The 22,036-nt window shown below is 37.4% G+C and overlaps 2 protein-coding genes across 2 annotated transcripts in view; one reads left to right on the top strand and one right to left on the bottom strand.

Moving 5' to 3' along the window:
• The window catches only part of LOC140994098 (collagen alpha-1(XIV) chain-like), a 179,583-nt gene that overhangs the window by 146,876 nt on the left and 10,671 nt on the right, over positions 1-22,036 (top strand). Inside the window, exons 37-38 of the mRNA XM_073463674.1 lie at positions 20,949-21,044; positions 21,474-21,527. Coding sequence (XP_073319775.1) covers positions 20,949-21,044; positions 21,474-21,527 — 150 coding nt within the window. The remainder of the gene's footprint in view (positions 1-20,948; positions 21,045-21,473; positions 21,528-22,036) is intronic.
• Positions 13,912-19,213, bottom strand: LOC140993398 (killer cell lectin-like receptor subfamily B member 1B allele C). The gene is made up of 6 exons (XM_073462818.1): positions 18,825-19,213; positions 18,181-18,300; positions 17,954-18,076; positions 17,735-17,859; positions 14,951-15,060; positions 13,912-14,215 (listed from the first exon to the last, which is right to left on the bottom strand). Exons 1-6 carry the CDS (start codon positions 18,988-18,990, stop codon positions 14,086-14,088), a joined length of 774 nt encoding a protein of 257 aa, XP_073318919.1. The 5' UTR covers positions 18,991-19,213; the 3' UTR covers positions 13,912-14,085.

The following is a 22,036-nucleotide window of genomic DNA, read 5'->3' as shown; positions in this document are numbered from 1 at the left end:
AAATGTGAAAGAAAAAAAACTTTAAAATGTCTCACATTTCTGTCAGCGGTGATCCGTCCACCCACTTCCATTCAAAACTACTTCCTGTTGACCATTCTGTCTTTAGACCAATCCAGGACTCTCCATACATGTTGTTCAGGCCACTGACAAATTTCTGGTATTTGACAAGAGACAAAAATCATTTCTCTGTTCATCATTCAGTATTTCTTTTGTAGTAAAGAAATGTTGTTAAATATAAATAATTATTACAATGTTTCATTGCAAACAAAACAACAAAACCAAGCTTTAAAATACACACAGCCTGAAATATGAAAATAATATTGACAGGAAAACAGGTCCAAATGACAGAGTCAAAGCAGGTTGAATTAGAGACACTTTACTAACAAACACTCATTGACAAACACACTCACATGTTCATCTTTGTTGTTTATGACCACCAGATCTGCTCCTTTGTTCTGACAGTCAGTTCTACTTCCAAACCATGTTCTCTTCTGATTGGATTTAAAGTAACAGCTGCATCCAAATCTCATCCATCCCTCAGGACACCTTTTCTCTTAATGTCAAACACGTGTTTTAAAATTAGATTTCATGTCATTCTGTGTCAAATTGACTTAGTTTTCTCTATTTGGTTTAAGATCTAATCAGATCTATCAGAATGTTTACTCTGTATTTTCACTCAGGATTTAATATCTCATTTGTGACTGTCTGAAATATCCACATGGCAAAAAATGTCAACGACATGAAACAGTTATAATTAAAAGTTGAAGCACAGTCAAGTTATATCATATAAATTGACATTACAGTTGCTCATTTTCAATTTTTCTCACCTTTAATTTTGCTCCTCAGCTTCTTTACCTCATCCTGTAACTGACTGATGTTGACTGTCATGTTTTGAGAAACACAACAATAGATAAACAGTGGGATAATGTGAAAATATTTAATCTAAGTATGTAGTGAAAAATCGGATCCTGTATATTTGGTATTTGCTTATTTGTTTTGAGACTTTTTCTTACCTGAAACTGTTTCCTGGAGTTGGGTGTAGTTGTTGCTCAGATTGTCGTATCTGGTCTGCAGCTGGTCGTTTTCCAGAGTGAACAGAATATCTGGTGAGAACCAGAACAAAGTAAGAAACACAAACAAATCATTGTGCTTTATACTGAAGACCAACTACCTTACTTCCTGTGCACAATGAAAAATCACTCTCCCTATTCCAAAGGGGAATTTAGTTATTTGGTGTACTTGTCCTTTAACCTGTCTTGTTCAGTATGTGGAGGTGTCATAACAAGTGGATTATCAGTTTTCAAGTATGAACGAGAACCAGAGTAGATCAACAACATCAAGTAATTGTGCTTAAATGAGGTTCAAAGAGTGTATTCTGAAAATGATTTTTAGTTATGTGGTATATTTTGCTGTTAAAGGACAGGTTCAGACTCACATGTCATGTGGACATTGAAAGAATGAACATTTCCTCCTCTCAGAACTGCCTTTGATCCTTCACAAGAAACACAGTCTTCTTCAGCCAAAGATGAGGCTTCATTACTCGAAGATACCCAAGTTGAATAGTTGCATGGGCTTTGTGTTTTTAGTACAATAACTTCTTTATGTTTCCACGGAAAATGTTTCCTTCATAATAAATATCAAAATGTCTGTGTACATTTTCAAAATAAAGGCACTTTATATAAGTTCACCCGTCACTGTCTCCCCCTTTATATTTTCCTAACCATAACCAAGTGTTTTTTGTGCCTCAATTATAAATTATTATGAGAGAGAAATAGAAAATTCAACCGAAACAAACCTAAAGTTGCAACATAAAGAAACGTCCAGATTTAACTGATCTGTGGTTTTGCAGAAACATTAACTGTTAAGTCAGAGCTGATAATGATGTTAATAATCATTTAAAAACCATGAGACGTACATACAGTTAAAAGTACAGTAGTTGCCTCTGTGATGGAGTAGAAGTACTCCAAGTACAAACTGCATTCAGGGCCGGTAAAAAATGAGTTTGGACCAGTAGATTCTCAACAGACTCACCAGACTGGGCCAGTGGCAAGAAACATTATTGTTGGTCCCTGGTTAAGATTTCTATACATCCTCAGAGAAATGCTCACCTAACAGTGTATGGATTGTGTAGGATTATGTATTTGTCTTCATAAATAATGTTAACTTCCTCTTCTACACAGAGTGAAACAAGAAACAACCTGTGCTGAGTAGCTTCAGTGTTCTTCCTAAAATGTCTCTTGGACAAAACTCTGATCGCAGGAAGAAAGTGATACGATGATAATAAAGATGAACACGCACCTATTGTGTTATCTAACTGAAAGAAGCCTAAAACATGACATTACTAAATCATCAAGATATGACAGTTTGGGTTAAAAACTGAATTGCTCACAGCGTATGTAGATTCCAGCCAATATGAGAAGATACATCACTCCCAGAGTCACTGCAGGAGCTCTGAAACACCTTCTTCTGACAGCTGCACGATTCTTTTCAGTGTTTGGTCCTACAGAGGAAAAATACATAGACAACATTTTTATTATGTTGGTGTGAAGTTTGAAGCGGCCACTTTAAACTGTGGAGTATCTGTTGCTCATTGTCATTCTCTCTATAAGAATAATGACTGACATTACACCAGATTAGAGCACCAAGACAGCTGATAATGACCCGTAGTCAGCGGTGACTGATGGTGAACTGATGGATGAATTGATCATTTTCACTCAGTATTTCATTTAAATATAGCCACATAAACATTTGAACTAACTTCCCTTTGTCCAATAGTCATCATTTAAGACTTACTGGCTTGTTGTGACCCAAGATCAGCGTGATGCTCTTCATCGTCTAAGATCTCCACCTCCATCTCCTCTCCCTCTCCTCTGTTCTCTCTTCTGGTGAATCTCACATTGAAGCTGGAATCTGGTGCAGCAAGAATTTCTGCAGACATCTTTACAAACTGAAAACTTAACTGAAGCTGTTGTTGAAGGTTTAACTGTGTAGTTCAGCTGTCTGTCTTTGAGTTGGACAGCCTCTAACACAGGAAGTGACACCAGGACAGACCACACCTAAACACATGAAAAGACACACTTCACTTAAAATGGCTTAAAAATTAGACTTTTAATGGTTTCCTCATCAGAATCAAGACACTCTTCAAATAAACAATATAAATATATTTGAAGCTACAAACTGAAGCTGTTTTTTGTCTTTATTTCTTGACAGTGACTTTGAGGAAATAAAGTTTGTGTGTTCACATACACATTTTTGTCCTGAGCTGCAGTCACTGTTGCAGACACAGTTTATACACCCATTTACGTGTATTACACAGGAAATGTGATGCTATCGCACTGTTATCTTTATAGTTAGCTAAGCTACATGCACAACTTGTGACCCACGGAGAGATAACAGATGCAAACAGTGTGTAGGAGTGCAGATCATACATCCAAAATGAATGACCAATGTAAATTGCATCTAGGTTTGATCCAGATATGAGACAGTTGAAATGAAGTTTAAATGGGGCCTTGGTTAAGATTAGAAAATGTCCTTATCATTGAATTATCATGTGAATTGGACAGAAGCACATTACACAGGCTAAAGAGGCAGAACACAAACCTTCAAGCATGTTTCAGTCTCCTGTCGAAGCTTCACACTGAAAATTAGCAGCTGGTGTATCAAAGAGGATTCAGACAAATTTGTCATTATTTTCACATATTGAACGCAGACAGATCGAACTGAATACAAACTTATGAATCAACTAAAGCAAAGTAAAGACAAGCTTTTATTGTGATAATCCTGCAGGGCTGCAGAGTAAGTAATACACATGTAGTCGTGTTGGATCACTTCCAATCAGATTATACAGCATGTAAGGCAGAGGAACAATATGTGTGTGATCCAGGTTATTTAGCATGTCACACACAATACATGTAAATGTGTCTGAGTTTACAGAGCTGACCTCAACACTACACACTTCTGTCATCATAGAATGCTAGAGATCTTTTTCTCACAGATATAGGGCTTAGTATTTCCATCATAGCTTTGTCTCCATTGTCCTCGTTGATTGCAGTATGTTCTGTACTGGTCCCCTAAAGCAGCTCGTAGTCCTGATGCCTGGACGCTGTAGCACAAAGAAAATGTTTAGCTTTTAAACAGAGCAGAAACTTCTGATTATTTTCAATTTGAAATAAGTTGTTGAATTTTACCTCAAATATTTATGTTTTTGATGGTTTTTCAATAACTCATTTAATATGTGTAGTAATCTTGTCTCTCTGTTTATAGTAATTCATGTGATTAGCATTTGCAGGAATGAATCAGAAAAAGAAAGAGATTATAGATTCACTGATCAGAAACACAAAGATGGTTTCCCAATCATTGTGTCTCTTTAAGTTGATAATATTAATAATATTCACATTTATTTGACAGAGTTGAGAAGACGTTTTCTCCTTCAAACAAATGATCCTGGAGCACATACTGTAATATAAACTATAACTGTAGTGCTGGTTGATGAAGCAGCTCCACACCTCCTCACAAACAGACACTTTTTTCATTTTTCAGTTTGAGAACACACTTATTTTAAAGATAAGCGGTTACTTTGATGGAAATGTGAAAGAAATAAAATCTTTAAAATGTCTCACATTTCTGTCAGCGGTGATCCGTCCACCCACTTCCATTCAAAACGTCTTTCTCCTGTTGACTCTGTCTTTAGACCAATCCAGGAATCTCCATTCATGTTGTTCAGATTACTGACAAATTTCTGGTATTTAACAAGAGACAAAAATCATTTCTCTGTTCATCATTCAGTTTTTCTATTGTGGTAAAGAAATGTTGTGAAATTTAACTAATTATTAAAATGTTTAATTATGAACAAAACGACAAAACCAAGCTTTAAAATACACACAGTCTGAAATATGAAAATAATATTGGCAGGAAAACAGGTCCAAATGACAGAGTCAAAGCAGGTTGAATTAGAGACACTTTACTAACACACACTCATTGACAAACACACTCACATTTTCATCTTTGTTGTTTATGACCACCAGATCTGCTCCTTTGTTCTGACAGTCAGTTCTGCTCTGAGCCCACATTCTCTTCTCATTGGATCTAAAGTAACAGCTGCATCCAAATCTCATCCATCCGTCAGGACACCTCATCTCTTAACGCAAACACGTGTTTTAAAGATAGATTTCATGTCATTCTGTGTCAAACTGACTTCTGGTTTTATCAATTTAGTTTAAGATCTTTCTTGATCACCACTTTCCCTATTCAGACTGTTTACTCTGTATTTTCACTCAGGATTTAATATCTCATTTGTGACTGTCTGAAATATCCACATAGCAAAAAATGTCAACATGAAACAGTTATAATTAAAAGTTGAAGCACAGTCAAGTTATATCATGTAAATAGACATTACAGTTGCTCATTTTAAATTGTTCGTCCTTCAGCTTCTTTACCTCATCCTGTAACTGACTGATGTTGACTGTCATGTCTTGAGAAACACAACAATAGATAAACAGTGAGATAATACAAACATTTTTTTAGCTTAGTGTAAAATTGGATCCTGTATATTTGGTATTTGCTTATTTGTTGTGAGGCTTTTTCTTACCTGAAACTGTTTCCTGGAGTTGGGTGTAGTTGTTGCTCAGGGTGTCGTATCTGGTCTGCAGCTGGTCTTTTTCCAAAGTGACCAAAATATCTGGTGAGAACCAGAACAAAGTAAGAAACACAAACAAATCATTGTGCTTTATACTCAAGACCAACTACCTTACTTCCTGTGCATAATGAAATATCACTGTCGCTATTCCAAAGGAGAATTTAGTTATTTGGTGTCCTTGTCCTTTAACTTGTCTTGTTCAGTATGTGGAGGTGTTATAACAAGTTGATTATCGTTTTTTAAGTATGAACGAGAACCACATTAGATCAACAACATCAAGTAATTGTGCTTAAATGAGGTTCAAAGAGTGTATTCTGAAAATGATTTTTAGTTATGTGGTATATTTTGCTGTTAAAGGACAGGTTCAGACTCACATGTCATGTGGACATTGAAAGAATGAACATTTCCTCCTCTCAGAACTGCCTTTGATCCTTCCCAAGAGACACAGTCTTCTTCAGCCAAAGATGAGGCTTCATTTGTTACTCAAATTAAAGGGGTTTGTGTTTTTAGTACAATAAACCTTCTTTTTGTTTCCACAGAAAATGTTTCCTTCATATTAAATATACAACATCTGGGTACACTTTCAAATAAAGGCACCATAACTACTTGGGTAGGTTTAGGAAGAGGTCATGGTTCGGATTGAAAATGTTCTACTTCCTTTAAAGAGTCACCATTGGCTTTTAGCTTCACACAGGATTCAAACTTTGGTCTTCTGGATGAATTTCAAGCCTATCCAAACCCCAACCTCCTCCCTACGCAGACTTTCTGGCACTTTATACGTCATCATCACCCTCTTCTGGTTCTGCACATTCATACATGCTGGTACCTCTCACACCAAGACAAGGCAAACCGGGAAACTCGCTGCTGTCCTCTAGTGGACCTTTGGGTCTATTACATGCTTTGGTGTGGGACTTTCCTAGCTAGGACACAGACCAGCATTGAACCAACATGCTACCAGGACCAAGATACACACTTGAGTTTCATAACTCAGACTGCTGAAGTAATAGCTTCAGACAAATATTTAAAGCCCCCCTTCAGTCAAAACGGTGTTTATCTTCTAGTTCTTGAAACAGCTGTTGCAGCTGGTGGTGGTGTTATTACAGCCTAACGGACGACTGCAGTTCGACTCACAACACTGGATATTTTTAAGGACACCAGAGACATTTCCATCTGTTCTTCTGAAGACAAAACCGGATGTTTCTTAAGGAGAGCTGCAGACATTTCCAGTAGTTTTTGTGAAGACAAAAAACAGTTTAAAGCCGAACTGTGATATTTTCCTAACCATAACCAAGTGGTTTTTGTGCCTCAGTTATAAACTATTAACAGAGAAATAGAAAATTCAACCTAAACAATCGTGAAGTTGCAACATAAAGAAACGTCCAGATTTAACTGATCTGTGGTTTTGCAGAAACATTAACTGTTAAGTCAGGGCTGATAATGATGTTAATAGTCTTTTAAAAACCATGAGACATACCAGCAACGTGAATGAAAAGTTGTAATGGAGAAAAAAAAAAAAAAAGTAATTAAAGCTCACAGACTACAGTTAAAAGTACAGTAGTTGCCTCTGTGATGGAGTAGAAGTACTCCAAGTACAAACTGCATTCAGGGCTGGTAAAAAATGAGTTTGGACCAGTAGATTCTCAACAGACTCATCAGACTGGGCCAGTGGCAAGAAACATTATTGTTGGTCCCTGGTTAAGATTTCTGTACATCCTCAGAGAAATGCTCACCTAACAGTGTATGGATTGTGTAGGATTATGTCTTTGTCTTCATGAATAATGTTAACTTCCTCTTCTACACAGAGTGAAACAAGAAACAACCTGTGCTGACTAGCTTCAGTGTTCTTCCTAAAATGTCTCTTGGACAAAACTCTGATCGCAGGAAGAAAGTGATACGATGATAATAAAGATGAACACGCACCTATTGTGTTATCTAACTGAGAGGAGCCTAAAACATGACATTACTAAATCGTAAAGATATGACAGTTTGGATTAAAAACTGAATTGCTCACAGCGTATGTAGATTCCAGCCAATATGAGAAGATACATCACTCCCAGAGTCACTGCAGGAGCTCTGAAACACCTTCTTCTGACAGCTGCACGATTCTTTTCAGTGTTTGGTCCTACAGAGGAAAAATACATAGACAACATTTTTATTATGTTGGTGTGAAGTTTGAAGTGGCCACTTTAAACTGTGGAGTATCTGTTGCTCATTGTCATTCCCTCTATAAGAATAATGACTGACGTTACACCAGATTAGAGCACCAAGACAGCTGATAATGACCCGTAGTCAGCGGTGACTGATGGTGAACTGATGGATGAATTGATCATTTTCACTCAGTATTTCATTTAAATATAGCCACATAAACATTTGAACTAACTTCCCTTTGTCCAATAGTCATCATTTAAGACTTACTGGCTTGTTGTGACCCAAGATCAGCGTGATGCCCTTCATCCTCTAAGATCTCCACCTCCATCTCCTCTCCCTCTCCTCTGTTCTCTCTTCTGGTGAATCTCACATTGAAGCTGGGATCTGGTGCAGCAAGAATTTCTGCAGACATCTTTACAAACTGAAAACTTAACTGAAGCTGTTCTTGAAGGTTTAACTGTGTAGTTTATCTGTCTGTCTTTGAGTTGGACAGCCTCTAACACAGGAAGTGACACCAGGACAGATCACACCTAAACGCATGAAAAGACACACTTCACTTAAAATTGTTTCAAAATTAGACTTTTAATGGTTTGCTCATTGGAATCAAGACACTCTTCAAATAAACAATATAAATATATTTGAAGCTACAAACTGAAGCTGTTTTTTGTCTTTATTTTTTGACAGTGACTTTGAGGAAATACAAGGTTTTCACTGTAAAGCAGAAGTGTGTGTTCACATACACACATTTGTCCTGAGCTGCATTCACAGTTGACCACACAGTTTACTCACACATACGTATATGACACAGGAAATGTGATGCTACCGCACTGTTATCTTTATAATTAGCTAAGCTACATGCACAACTTGTGACCCACGGAGAGATAACAGATTCAAACAGTGTGTAGGAGTGCAGAACAAAGATCCAAAATGAATGACCAATGTTAAAATGCATCTAGGTTTGATCCAGATATGAGACAGTTGAAATGAAGTTTAAATGGGGCCTTGATTAAGATTAGAAAATATCCTTATCATGGAATTATCATGTGAATTGGACAGAAGCACATTACACAGGCTAAAGAGGCAGAATATAAATCTTCAAGCATGTTTCAGTCTCCTGTCGAAGCTTCACACTGAAAATTAGCAGCTGGTGTATCAAAGAGGACTCAGACAAAACTTGGCATTATTTTCACATATTGAACGCAGACAGATCGAACTGAATACAAACTTATGAATCAATCAGAGCGAGGTATTGACAAGCTTTTATTGTGATAATCCTGCAGAGCTACAGAGTAAGTAATACACATGTAGTTGTGTTGGATCACTTCCAATCAGATTATACAGCATGTAAGGCAGAGGAACAATATGTGTGTGATCCAGGTTATTTAGCATGTCACACACAATACATGTAAATGTGTCTGAGTTTACAGAGCTGATCCAGACACTACACACTTCTGTCATCATAGAAAGCAAGGCATCTTTTTCTCACAGATATAGTGCTTAGTATTTCCATCATAGCTTTGTGTCCATTGTCCTCGTTGATTGCAGTATGTTCTGTACTGTTTCCCTAAAGCAGCTCGTAGTCCTGATGCCTGGACGCTGTAGCACAAAGAAAATGTTTAGCTTTTAAACAGAGCAGAAACTTCTGATTATTTTCAATTTGAAATAAGTTGTTGAATTTTACCTCAAATATTTATGTTTTTGATGGTTTTTCAATAATTCATTTAATATGTGTTGTAATCTTGTCTCTCTGTTTACAGTAATTCATGTGATTAGCATTTGCAGGAATGAATCGTAAAAAGAAAGAGATCATAGATTCACTGATTTGAAACACAAAGATGGTTTCCCAATCATTGTGTCTCTTTAAGTTGATAATATTGATAATATTCACATTTATTTGACAGAGTTGAGAAGACGTTTTCTCTTTCAAACAAATGATCCTGGAGCACATACTGTAATATAAACTATAACTGTAGTGCTGGTTGATGAAGCAGCTCAACACCTCCTCACAAACAGACATTTATAAAAAATTTGTTTTTTTCATTTTTCTGTTTGAGAACACACTTATTTTAAAGATAAGCGGTTACTTTGATGGAAATATGAAAGAAATAAAATCTTTAAAATGTCTCACATTTCTGTAAGTGGTGATCCGTCCACCCACTTCCATTCAAAACATCTTTCTCCTGTTGACTCTGCCTTTAGACCAATCCAGGACTCTTCATTCATGTTGTTCAGGTCACTGACAAATTTCTGGTATTTAACAAGAGACAAAAATCATTTCTCTGTTCATCATTCAGTATTTCTATTGTAGTAAAGAAATGTTGTTAAATATAAATAATTATTAAAATGTTTCATTGCAAACAAAACGACAAAACCAAGCTTTAAAACACACACATTCTGAAATATGAAAATAACATTGGCAGGAAAACAGGTCCAAATGACAGAGTCAAAGCAGGTTGAATTAGAGACACTTTACTAACACACACTCATTGACAAACACACTCACATTTTCATCTTTGTTGTTTATGACCACCAGATCTGCTCCTTTGCTCTGACAGTCAGTTCTGCTATGATCCCACATTCTCTTCTCATTGGATCTAAAGTAACAGCTGCATCCAAATCTCGTCCATCCGTCAGGACACCTCATCTCTTAATGTCAAACACGTGTTTTAAAGATAGATTTCATGTCATTCTGTGTCAAACTGACTTCTGGTTTTCTCTATTTAGCTTAAGATCTTTCTTGATCACCACTTTCCCTATTCAGACAGTTTACTCTGTGTTTTCACTCAGGATTTATTATCTCATTTGTGACTGTATGAAATATCCACATGGCAAAAAATGTCAACATGAAACAGTTATAATTAAAAGTTGAAGCACAGTCAAGTTATATCATGTAAATAGACATTACAGTTGCTCATTTTCAATTTTTCTCACCTTCAATTTTGCTAAAACAAACATTTTTAAGCTTAGTGTAAATTTCGATCCTTCGATTTGGTATTTGCTAATTTAATTTTAATTTTTTTTTTTTTTTTTAAATTAAATATATTTTACCTGGAACTGTTTCCTGGAGTTGGGTGTAGTTGTTGCTCAGTATGTCGTAGCTGGTCTGCAGCTGGTCTTTTTCCAAAGTGACCAAAATATCTGGTGAGAACCAGAACCAACAACACAATCATTCTGTTGTATACTAATGGTCAGTAGAGGCATGGAAGTTTCTCAATTATAAGATGCATCGCAATGTGGATGTGGAAGATTCTGCATCGATGCAGAGACAGAGCATAATGGAGTCTGCAGCTTATGTTGTTTGTTGATTGTCTGGCCTCAGCTGGACAAAGAAGTTACGTTGCAACATTGCTTCCATGCTTTGAATCGTGTGCTGACATTAGGCTGGCGTTACTCGTGTAGGAGGTATGTCGGAGGGAGGCAGGTACACGTACTACACGTACTACATCCCGGGGCATATGTCAGATTTTATGAACTTGCTTTGAAGCACGAACTGGATGAGACCTTTGCCTCACAACAATTTCTAAACACTTTAGCCATTTTCACCTGAAGCTAATGACTGCAGACATAAATAATTGTTACAGCCCAGCTAATCAGCCAAGATCATCCGAGATTTCATCATATCCCTAGATTATAGTGACAAATAACTTACAGAATACATGTGGCATGTCGGTAACTTGTTGCATTGATGAAAAATATATAATCAAACAGGATCATAGACATGCAGGAATGGTACCAGTTTTTCTAAATGCGTTCCTTGTGGGATGTATTTTATATTACAATATGTGGATAGGAGGATGATTGCAGTCAGCATCAGAAAGCACAGCCCTCCAAGATAGAATACAGCAGAACTGAACAGCTTTCTTTGGACGGCTGGAGGTTGTTTCTCATTGTGCGGTCCTGAAGTGACAAAACACACAGAGAGTGTGTCATTCCTCTCTGCTACGAAGATATTTTACTCTGTGGATTCATTGCTTTGATCTGTGGTGACATCTGTGCACAGCTGTGAACAAGTTGTTTTAAAAGTCTTAACATTAGACAGATTTAAAAAATATCATTTAAACACTGTTGTATGAACCAAAATATGAGCTCATCTTAAATGTTGAGTTATAACGAATCATTGAATTGCACAACTGAGCTTCAACAGAAAGCTGTTACAGCTGTGCATCACCTCTTCAGCCTCTCACCCTCGACTCTGTACTAATAATAATATTCAACAGATCTTGTCATGCAGCACTTTGCTTCTTCCTGTTGTGTCCCTGTTGTAAAGATGTCTTTACTGGAGATGATACTTCCTCAGATCTCAGAAATGATGTCTGATTGTTAAATGTTACTATAAATGATAGACATGATGTAAAAAAAAAAAAAGCCCTTGAATATTAGATAAATGTTGTGTCTAAAAGGAAATAAACTTTCTGGAAATTTGAGCTAAGGTGGGACCAAATAACTTGAACAGAACTATTGATTTGTCATAGTTTCTCACTTACCTCCGTCATGTGACTGAAAATGATGTATTCCAATATTGTCTGCACTCTCGTAGATTTCCACCTCATTTTCCTGCCACTCCTCTCTGTCTCCCTCCTCCTTTCTGTTGTATCTGACCTTCTTGGATAAATCTGGTTTGGCATAAATATCTGTGGACATCTTGAGAGGACTGAAACTGTTAAAGAGTAGCTGCACTTCACTTACTTTTACTGCACTGTGCTGATCGGTTACTATGCTGCTGTACGTGTATAATATGCAGCACTAACTATGGCAGATAAATACAATAACGTAGTACACTGTACTGTACTACTGTACTATACTGATGCTGCTGGCAGTGTTTCTTGGTCCGACGTCCGTCTGGTGTCAGTTGAAAACATTCAGGAAGTAACAACATGCAAAGAATCACACATACACACCCTTTAATTCACTTGACTCTTTTTGAAACATGGTGGATTTTATTACAGCTAGACGACAGAACTGTCTCATCTTTAGATTTATGATAACATTCAGATAAACTATGAATACACACAAAATAATCCTGTTGTTTCTTTGTTTGAACAATAGAGTTTGGAGATACAAAGTTTCAGGCTTTTTGATAGATCTGCTTACACTTATTCACACATTGGTTGAATAAGTGTTGTGCTTCACACGCACACACACTCTCTCTGTCTGTCTGTCTGTCTCTCTCTCTCTCTCTCTCTCTCTCTCTTCTGTCCAAAACAGGAAATGTTGCTTTCTCAGTTATATTTATTTTTAAGTGTTGGTTTATAGAGAAACTAAAACAGTTTACTGAAGTGAAGATTTTACAATCAATCAATTAATGTGGACATTGGAACACAGTATTACACCATCTGTCAATCCACCATTTAACAATAAAAACTTGCCCTGCTGTTGGGCAGATTGCCTTGAAAATGATTGTGGTGAAACCCTCCAGTACTGCCACCATCAGGCCAAATCTGCCAATGACACAAATACCAGCAAAACACAAAAATGGAAAAGTACCTTTGATGCACCTCAGTGGATGAAACTGTTTTATTCTGGACACTCTTTGACCTTTATTTATTATGTCATTTTGTAAAGTCATGAACACTTTTGCCTTTTTGTACTTGTACATTTTGCACTTCTAAGTAGGAGCCGTGACCTCGTAACGTTTTTCTGAGCGGCAGCATCTTTTTTAACTTTCTAATGAGGAGCGAGTGTAGAGAAAAGGCGCTGCTCTTATCGTCTTTTTCAGAGCACTTCCCCTTTTCTCTGTGGCCACTGCGAGCACACACACAGAAACATCTATCTTGTTCAGGCAGCCAATCATATGTTAGATCAGGCGGGACTCGTCACCCTGGTAACCAAAGAACTGGAGGAGAAGTTGGTTCAGTTGTGTCACTCTATCCTGAGCTTTATCAGACAACACTATCAGAACAGAGACAGAAAAGTCCATTTGTGGACTGAGTGTCTCTGGTGAGTATTGTGTTTTTAGATCTACGAGTTGTAAGCTTGTTATCAGCTCTGTCGTCAGCCCTCTGTTACCTTAACTTAAACACATGTCAGTCAGAACCAACGTGCAGCTGTTTTTTTCTCTTCGCACAAGAGTCCCCACCCGAGGGCTTTTCTGCCCCCAAAAATGCCATGTGGACAGTAATGCAGCACAGTTCATTTTTTCATGTTTGCCTTTATTATGGGTTTTATGAGGGAGGACAGCAACAACTGTGTGGAAGGAGAGGGAGAAATGTATGTATGCATGTCACAAAGGTCAAGATTTAAACCCATTACAGTATATCAGTTACATGTGTGCCAAATGTTAGACTGCCAGGTTTCCAGGAAACTCAAGATATCGCTCTCTCACAGATCCATTGTTTGCTTTCAGAGTTGGTATGATCCCACGTTCCTTGCTCATCCATATATACTGGTTGCCCTTTTGGAGCCTTTGTAACATCCACACCTGTACGAAAGCCCCTGTAAAACAAGCACAAGCACTTTATTGTTATGGGTGTAAACCACACAACACACTCAGGTTGGAAACTCTCTTAATAATATAAACAGTAGTGACTCCTCATGAGCTTCATATTTAGCTTCTTTATGTCTTTCAGCTACTACTGTTTGCACACCACAGAAGAAGAGTTTCAGGAAGTGAAATCAGATTATTTTTTTATTCTTAAAGCAGTTTGTTTTGTTTTTACATGATTTTTCTGCTTTCAGTGAAGAGGCCCACACAGGAGGGATTAATATGAACATGTTGGTGCCCTCATGTGGTAGAGCAGTAGACTACAGGTTCATCAATCTGAGCTGTTATGAATCTAGATCAGTGGCCTCTATCACTTTGGCTTTTTGATTTCTTAAACATGAGCCGAAATTTAAAAAAAAAGGTGTTTTAAGACAAAGTTATCTTCATTTTGCACGCCACCAACATCATGTTGCTTCAATGACAAGTTAAAATCATGGGTTGAATTGTTCAAAGATTATCTGAACACTGTCTGAGTCCTGCTAATTCAAAATAATACAAACAAAATGCCTCATAATATTAACATTAGTTGAAAACATGATTGATTTGATGAAATATTACTTATTATATTGTATGACTTCATTTTTTAAATGTTTTTTCCCTTTAGTTCTTGATTTCATCTCAGTATTGTCTGTGGACAATGACTCTGATATATCATGATTTTAAAACTATTTTTAAAAAATCCTCACAGATATTGTGCTGTCGTTCTGTCCACCCATTGCCATTCTTTGGTCCACTTTTCCACTGACTGCAGACCGATCCAGGAAGCTTGGTGTGCAGCCAGATTTCTGACAAAGTCCTGATGATTTTGTAAAAGAGACAGTAATTATTTCTCTGTTCATACAGTAATATTTCTATTGTAGTAAATCCATATGTCATGTTGTGTTTATCTCTGAAGGAAAGAAATGAAAGCAAAATAAACAAGGAAAAATACTTTTCTTATTCAGGGACAACAAATATTAATTGACATTGCTGTGATTTAGCCAAATAGACTTTAGTCCCCAGAGCTCAGTCCATTGCAGCTAATCAAGTAATATATAGAAATAAGTTTGTTAATATTAAGAAAACATTTTCACCAATTTGACAACAAATGCACAGCATTTAGAACAAAATGCAACAATAAGGGAGAAAACACAACCAAATACAGAAACACGCTGCAAGAAGCACAGAGGACGATGAAAACTGTTTCCAGGGGACGCTAAAAAGTGATGAACATGTCTGAGCTATTACATTATGTACTTGGCATTTCCAACACAATAATACCATGTTTTGGTACAATAGTTTAAATGTATGTTATTGTTATTGAGTGATGCTATAACTAACAAAACACAAATCTGAAGAAAGTATCCACTGGCATGTGCAAGCCGACTTTGAAATCAGTAGCAGTACAGAACTGTGTTCAGGCGACTTGAATTTTCATTTTCACAAACGCAGGAAGTGTTTGTGAAAATGCATCTATGAATGCAAGAATCACTCCAGACCTACAGCAGTGTGTATAAAAATAACCACCATCATTCATTTCCATGTAATTTTTTGTCAAAGTCACAAGGAGCTACTGCAGAGGAGCAAGAGAGAGGTTGCTGACCCCCGCTCTAGTACACCGTATCACAGAATCAAAACACTCAATAACAGAGGGTTTCTTTTCCCTGGTTTTCTTTAATCATCTCTGAGGAACTGCAAAAGCGCTACATGCAAAAAAAAACAGTGTTGAGGGTATCGCACTACAAAAGTGAAAGCGGTAACAGAGTAATATCATGGGTTTTTGATAGGATTTCAGTAATATTACAGTTACTATGTCCTGGAACATGCTAACCACTGAAATTAGGATTGCTGCTTTTTCTTAAAGGGGCTTTGTGAAACCTGTTGGGCTAGAAGCCGATCGTTAGTTTGTGTCAAAGTCTTTATACTTTGGGTTTATCAGAGAAAATAACAAAAATCTAATATTTAAGTGTCCGCCTGCCCTATGACCAAGTCTTTTCATTCATTTAAAAAGGTCTTGGCTATTTAACCTTTTTTATATCATCATCACACTGTTGTAAAATAAGCAGGCGATTTTACTACATAGTGGTCACCACAGCATGTGAATAAGGGGTCGACTGATGTGTCCATTTTCTGCTCTTCATTTATTTAATAACTGTAGTTACAGTTGCAGATTCAGATTATTCAGTGTTGATAGACGATCACTTGTGATGTGAAACTATTCAGATAATGTTGTGGGCGGGACAGTGAGTGAAACCACAGAGTGACTACAGACAGAGAACGGATGCTACATCAGAGCCAGAGTATTGCATAGTTAAATTAATTTATTTTATCGGCAATAATCGGAAAATATGCTGAATATTGGTCGATAATCAGTCCATCCCTCTGAGAGGAGAGGCCTCATCAGGCTTCGCAGTATCGCCCCTCACTGGATTTGTATTGAACTCCAATAAACTTGAGCTTCTGTGCTTTGATTAGCTGCTTTAAAACAATATTACCCATTTTATAATGCTTAGTTGTACCTCTGCAGTTATTTTGGTGAAAATATGGTGTAATCAGTAACTCATTACTCTGTATAGAAAGTAATATTGTAAATATGAAAATATGTAATACATTACATTTTATAATTAATAATAATAATGATAATTAACACTCGATACACATACAGTCAGAGGTAGACCGACTATCAGGGCTGATATTCAGCATTTTTCTGATTATTGTTTTTTCTTTCATATTGATGTTAAACTAAACTAATTTTAAAATGTGCTACTTTGGCTCTGGTGCCACCTCCTCTCACACAATAGGGACTGTAAGTAGTGAGGGTAAAGGGAAAGCTACAGTGTCGTAGAAAACAAATATCACTAAGCAACATTTAACTCTTACAACAAATACCTTCTAACGGTTTTGGCTGTACTCCTGAGTACAGCAAAACCAGGTGTTCTCCCATAGTAGACTGTTGTGCTACAACATCAGGAAGTGTCACGATAGCTTTTTTTCTTTCTCAAACGTCGTAGCCGTCCCTTCAGCGGTCACTAATGTCCCACCCACAACAACATCTGATTGGTAACACGTCTATAAACCCTAAACAATATGAATCTGCATCCAGTAACTAAATGTATTTTAATAAATGTTGTGGAGAGGAGGCATAAAGTGGCAGAAGAAGGAAATACTCAAGTAAAGTACCTCAAAATTGTACCTAAGAACACTGGAGTAAATTGTGCTTAGGTTCATTTCATCACTGGTTGTTTTAAATTTTGACACTCAGATTTTCTTTTTTACTGCGAAATCACTTTTAAATATCAGTTATCATACTCGTTGATATCTAATAATGGGTATCAGCCCTGAAAAAGCCATATCGGTCGACCCCTACATACAATCACACAGACACACAAATATAGCATGTGCATTTACAAAAACATACAATATGCCAAGGAGCACAGCAACAATTTCCACACAGAAACACAGAAAGCCCAAACAAGTTTACAGACACTCACGTGTTCGTCTTTGTTCAGTATTATCACCAGATCTGCTCCCTTGTTCTGACAGTCACTCCTGCTGTCTGTCCAGTTCTTCTTCTCAGTAGATATGTAGTAACAACTGCATCGAAATCTCTTCCATCCTTCAAGAAACAACAACAACAATGTCACTACAGTGTTTTAGTGACAGATTTGAAATTATTATGATGAATTAACATCTCTTCATAACGTTCCCACTTGTAATGTTTCTCTGCGTGACGCTGTTACCCTGACCCTGGCAGAAACTGTCGTTCGGGTTGTCATGACTCGTCTGATTCATCTTCTGAATGAGCTCAGAGTTTTTCAAAATTTCTGAAAAATCTGGTGGGGAAAAAAGAGACAGGGCAGTGATGTTCAATCAAACTGATTGATTGAAGTTTTGAGTGACTCAAGATGTGACAGTAAAATAAAGACAAGGTCCTCACAGAGTTTGGACAGGACGGTGACTCCAGCTAATAGCAGGAGACAGAGTAGACTGAGGAGCAGTGCAACAGCTCTACAATGGCTTCTTTTGACAGCTGGGAGATGCTTCTGAGTGTGCGCTCCTACAGAGGTAAAATTCACAAAGAATGCACTTTGATTAAACAAGTTTGACGTAGCTGTTGAGCTTTTCCTCCAACAATAACAGAGACATTTGATTTGAGAAGTAAGATGACGAGCAGGGGCGACAAAAGCTGCACACAGAAAGTTATTTATGGTGACACAGATCCAAGCCCTGATTAGGATTAAAATGTATGAGTACAGCTACGGCATGCAGGGGAACTATTAACTATTTAATTTAGAGGTTTGTAAGGCTTAGAGAGCCCTGCAACACATTTTCTTGCGTAACATAGAGGACAGCTGATGGTGTTTTATTAAACATGGTGGCACAAGAAAGCAGAGATCTCTTCCAAGTGTGGAATAAAGAATAATTATTAGAATAAGAAGATTAGAGGAAAAGTGACAAATTGAAAAAGTTAAGAGGGTAAAAATACAAACAAAATAAATAAATAATTTGCTTTAGCTGAGACCCTTATTTGAATACACACACCCACACATTTCAACCGTCGTATTTAGCTTTGCTGCTTACCTCCGTCCTGTGTCGAACGATCAACATGACGATGGTCGGTGAAAGTGTCCGCACTCTCGTAAATGTCGACCACTCTCTCCAGGCTCTCTCCTCTGTCCTCTCTGGCTCTTTTGTTGTATCTCACATTCGCAGTCAAATTTGGGTCTTCGTAAATGTTGGAATACATTTTAAGGCGTGAAACAACAAAAAAGTTTCTGCAGATTTTCAGCAGTCTAAATTTACATTTAATTATTACACCCCCCCGCTGCTGTCACTGCCTTGCCGCTAACAGGTTCTCTGCTCCATAGATTGTAGATAGTTTAGTTTGTATTTTTTAAATCCAAAATATTCTATTCTAAAAATGTTCTACTCCACTCTGGTGCTGCTGTCGGTGTTTTCTGCCATACTGTATCTGTCTCTCTATTTCTGTTGGCCAGGTTTCATCACACAGGAAGTAGTGACAGGAAAACAGACAACCACATTTTCACCACCCTACTCGAAAAACCTCTCTAATAATTGAGTAATTACATTTTTTTTGGCTTCCTTTTTAGCTCATGAAACCTTCCTTTTTTTGTTTTAGTTTTTATTTAGAAGATATTTTTATTCATAAATATAAGATTTATAAGAGTTCATTTACTCTTTTTTTCTGACAGAGATGTGATATGTGGTTTGAGCACTCAGAGATGTTGATAAAATGTCACTGCTGTAGCTTGACAGACCACAAAGGAATAAAAAACAAGTTTTGACCTGAGCTTTGCGGCACCACATAATGATTTAAACACTGATCATGCAAAATATCTCCAGAAAAGTGTCCGTGGAATTAACTGTGTGTGGTCCTGGTTTATTTCTTTTTTTGCTGTAGTCATCTGAATCATACATGGCGCAACTTGGTGTCCTGACACAATCTTTTGTGACGGAAATGTTTGCTAAGGATGTGACCTATTCTGTTATCATCACGCATTTCCTCCTTGCCTTCATTTCACACCATCAGATGTTACGTCCTCGATGAAATGAAGGTGCAGAAACATCAAATATGACGACCGGCATAAGCAGGAAAATTCTGTATATCACAGCTAAGCATGATGGAGGTTTATAAACCAAACTTTGGTTGTTGTTTTAGATGTTCTCTCTGAGAAAAGAAAGCTAGTGAGCAGCCACAGGATTGTATTTGAATTTATGTGTGGATGTGTTACATTGAATTAAAAAGTGAATAAGTAAATAATCAATTACCATAACGTTATACACAGCAAATGTTACTAGATAAGCAGCACAGTTCAGCCTCCTTATTTCTTGCCTCACTAGTTCATGAATGACATTAACCCTGCGTCCCAGGTTTGGTCCAGTACCACATTTTCTTGGGCTAATTGGATAGTCAAGTGTAAATGTTTCCAAGATGTATTCAGAACAGATTTAAATCTGATTGCCCCGGCCTCTTTATTGTGGTTGATTTATTTATTTATTGTTGTAAGTGTAAACCAGATGATATTGCAGCAGCGTGTCTGAACTGACCACTGTGTGTGTGAAACTACAGAAGATGATGTGGTATGCATATGCTCCAACTCTCAAACCAACAGTTGACCTTTCACTGCTGCTTCTAAAACAGGTTCATGTGCATAACTTCCACCCTATGGGCTGAAGTGGGACGACCTCTTTCTATTTTTAATTTGGATTTGAGAGACTTGAAATAACATTAAGTGTAGGTGGGGCCTAATTTCAGACTGGGATTAAGAGCCACTTTGTTATTCAATGCAGCACTTTGCCTCTGAACTGCTGTAATAAAGTCTGGTCTCTTTTCAGTCACCTTGGCAAGTTCAAACCTTTTATAGAATCAGTGGTGATAAGTACAAAGTAAATGTACTTCTGCTTTAATCAAAAGCAGTCTTCAGGCTCTCATTCATCCAGCGCTCCTCCACACAAGTGCCCTATCAGACTCACAGGCAGCACTGTGGTCCGGCTCTGTGCTGTGAGGACGCCTGTGAATCTCTCTGTGACCCCTCGGAGTCTTTCTGCTGCCTGATGAATTCAACATCTTAACAGAGAAAGTATCCTGTGGTCTGACTGTGCTGAGCAGTCTTTAGCAGAGTGCTCCAGAGTCTGTCTTTAACTCTCTTTCTGCATGTTTTCTCTCTCTCTCTCTCTCTCCAGGGGCCGACTGGTCCAGTAGGTGAAACAGGTGTACCAGGACCTCAGGGACCGCAAGGACCACAGGGACCCAGTGGACGCACCATCATAGGACCCCCAGTATGTTAAACACACACAGAATGATTGTCCACAACATGTCGACATATCCATATACATTTAGGATATAATACACTGTCAGAAAGGAAAGTTTATATTTGTACCTTTAGAGGTACATCAGCATGTCACTGGGGCAGTACCCTTCAAGGTACAGCTGTTGTTCCCTTGACATTAGGTAATTATTTGTACCTGTACCTCTAGTGGCACCCTCAAAGAGTACACATAGTTACCTTGAGGTCCAATATTTACCCCTAAGGGGAAGATTGTACCTTTGGGGACTGAAATTGACTCCAACTGTACCCCTTTTTCTGACAGTGTATCCACTATTTGTCTCACATTCAGATGAAAGACACATTGTAAGCAACTATTTTTTCCCCCTGTTATATAAACAATACACAAACAAGCAGATGAAAGTATAATTTTAATCTGCAGGGTGCTCCTGGAGAGAGAGGACAGAAAGGTGATGCTGGACAACAAGGGAACCAGGTAAAAACAAAAATGAAACAGCAAACTCAACGTGTATCTACATTTTTTTCAAGCTCATTCGGTCACATTTTGGGCCAGATTTATTGTTTGGTTAAGGTTCTGTAACATTAAAGTTGGGATTGTAGTAATATTTCTGCATGTTTCATGTATCTGGTACATCAAATTTAATAATTATATATTCTCATTAGATTAGGCTCCAAAGTCCCTAACCCAAACTAAACGTGTTTATCATGATTGCTTTTCATTCTGTTAATTATGTGTAAGTACATTTGCATCTTGTTTGTGTTTGCGGTGGCTGTTAAATGCTTGGTAGAATTACATTTTCAGTGTTTTTGTCAGTGATACAAATTAATTAACATTGTTAGTGACAGAACATTGGGCAGTGTGATGTTTCAGAAAAGGTCTGTGGCTTGAAAAAAGCTTCTCACAAGTCTAATTACTGCTCTGGAGTTACTGCGACTGATACGACCTTTTGTAAACAAATAGTTGTCAGATTATGAATAATGGTG

The sequence above is a fragment of the Pagrus major genome, chromosome 3 (assembly GCF_040436345.1).
Source record: "Pagrus major chromosome 3, Pma_NU_1.0".
NCBI classification, from domain to species: Eukaryota; Metazoa; Chordata; class Actinopteri; order Spariformes; family Sparidae; genus Pagrus; species Pagrus major.
This window is presented reverse-complemented; position numbering and strand designations above follow the sequence as displayed.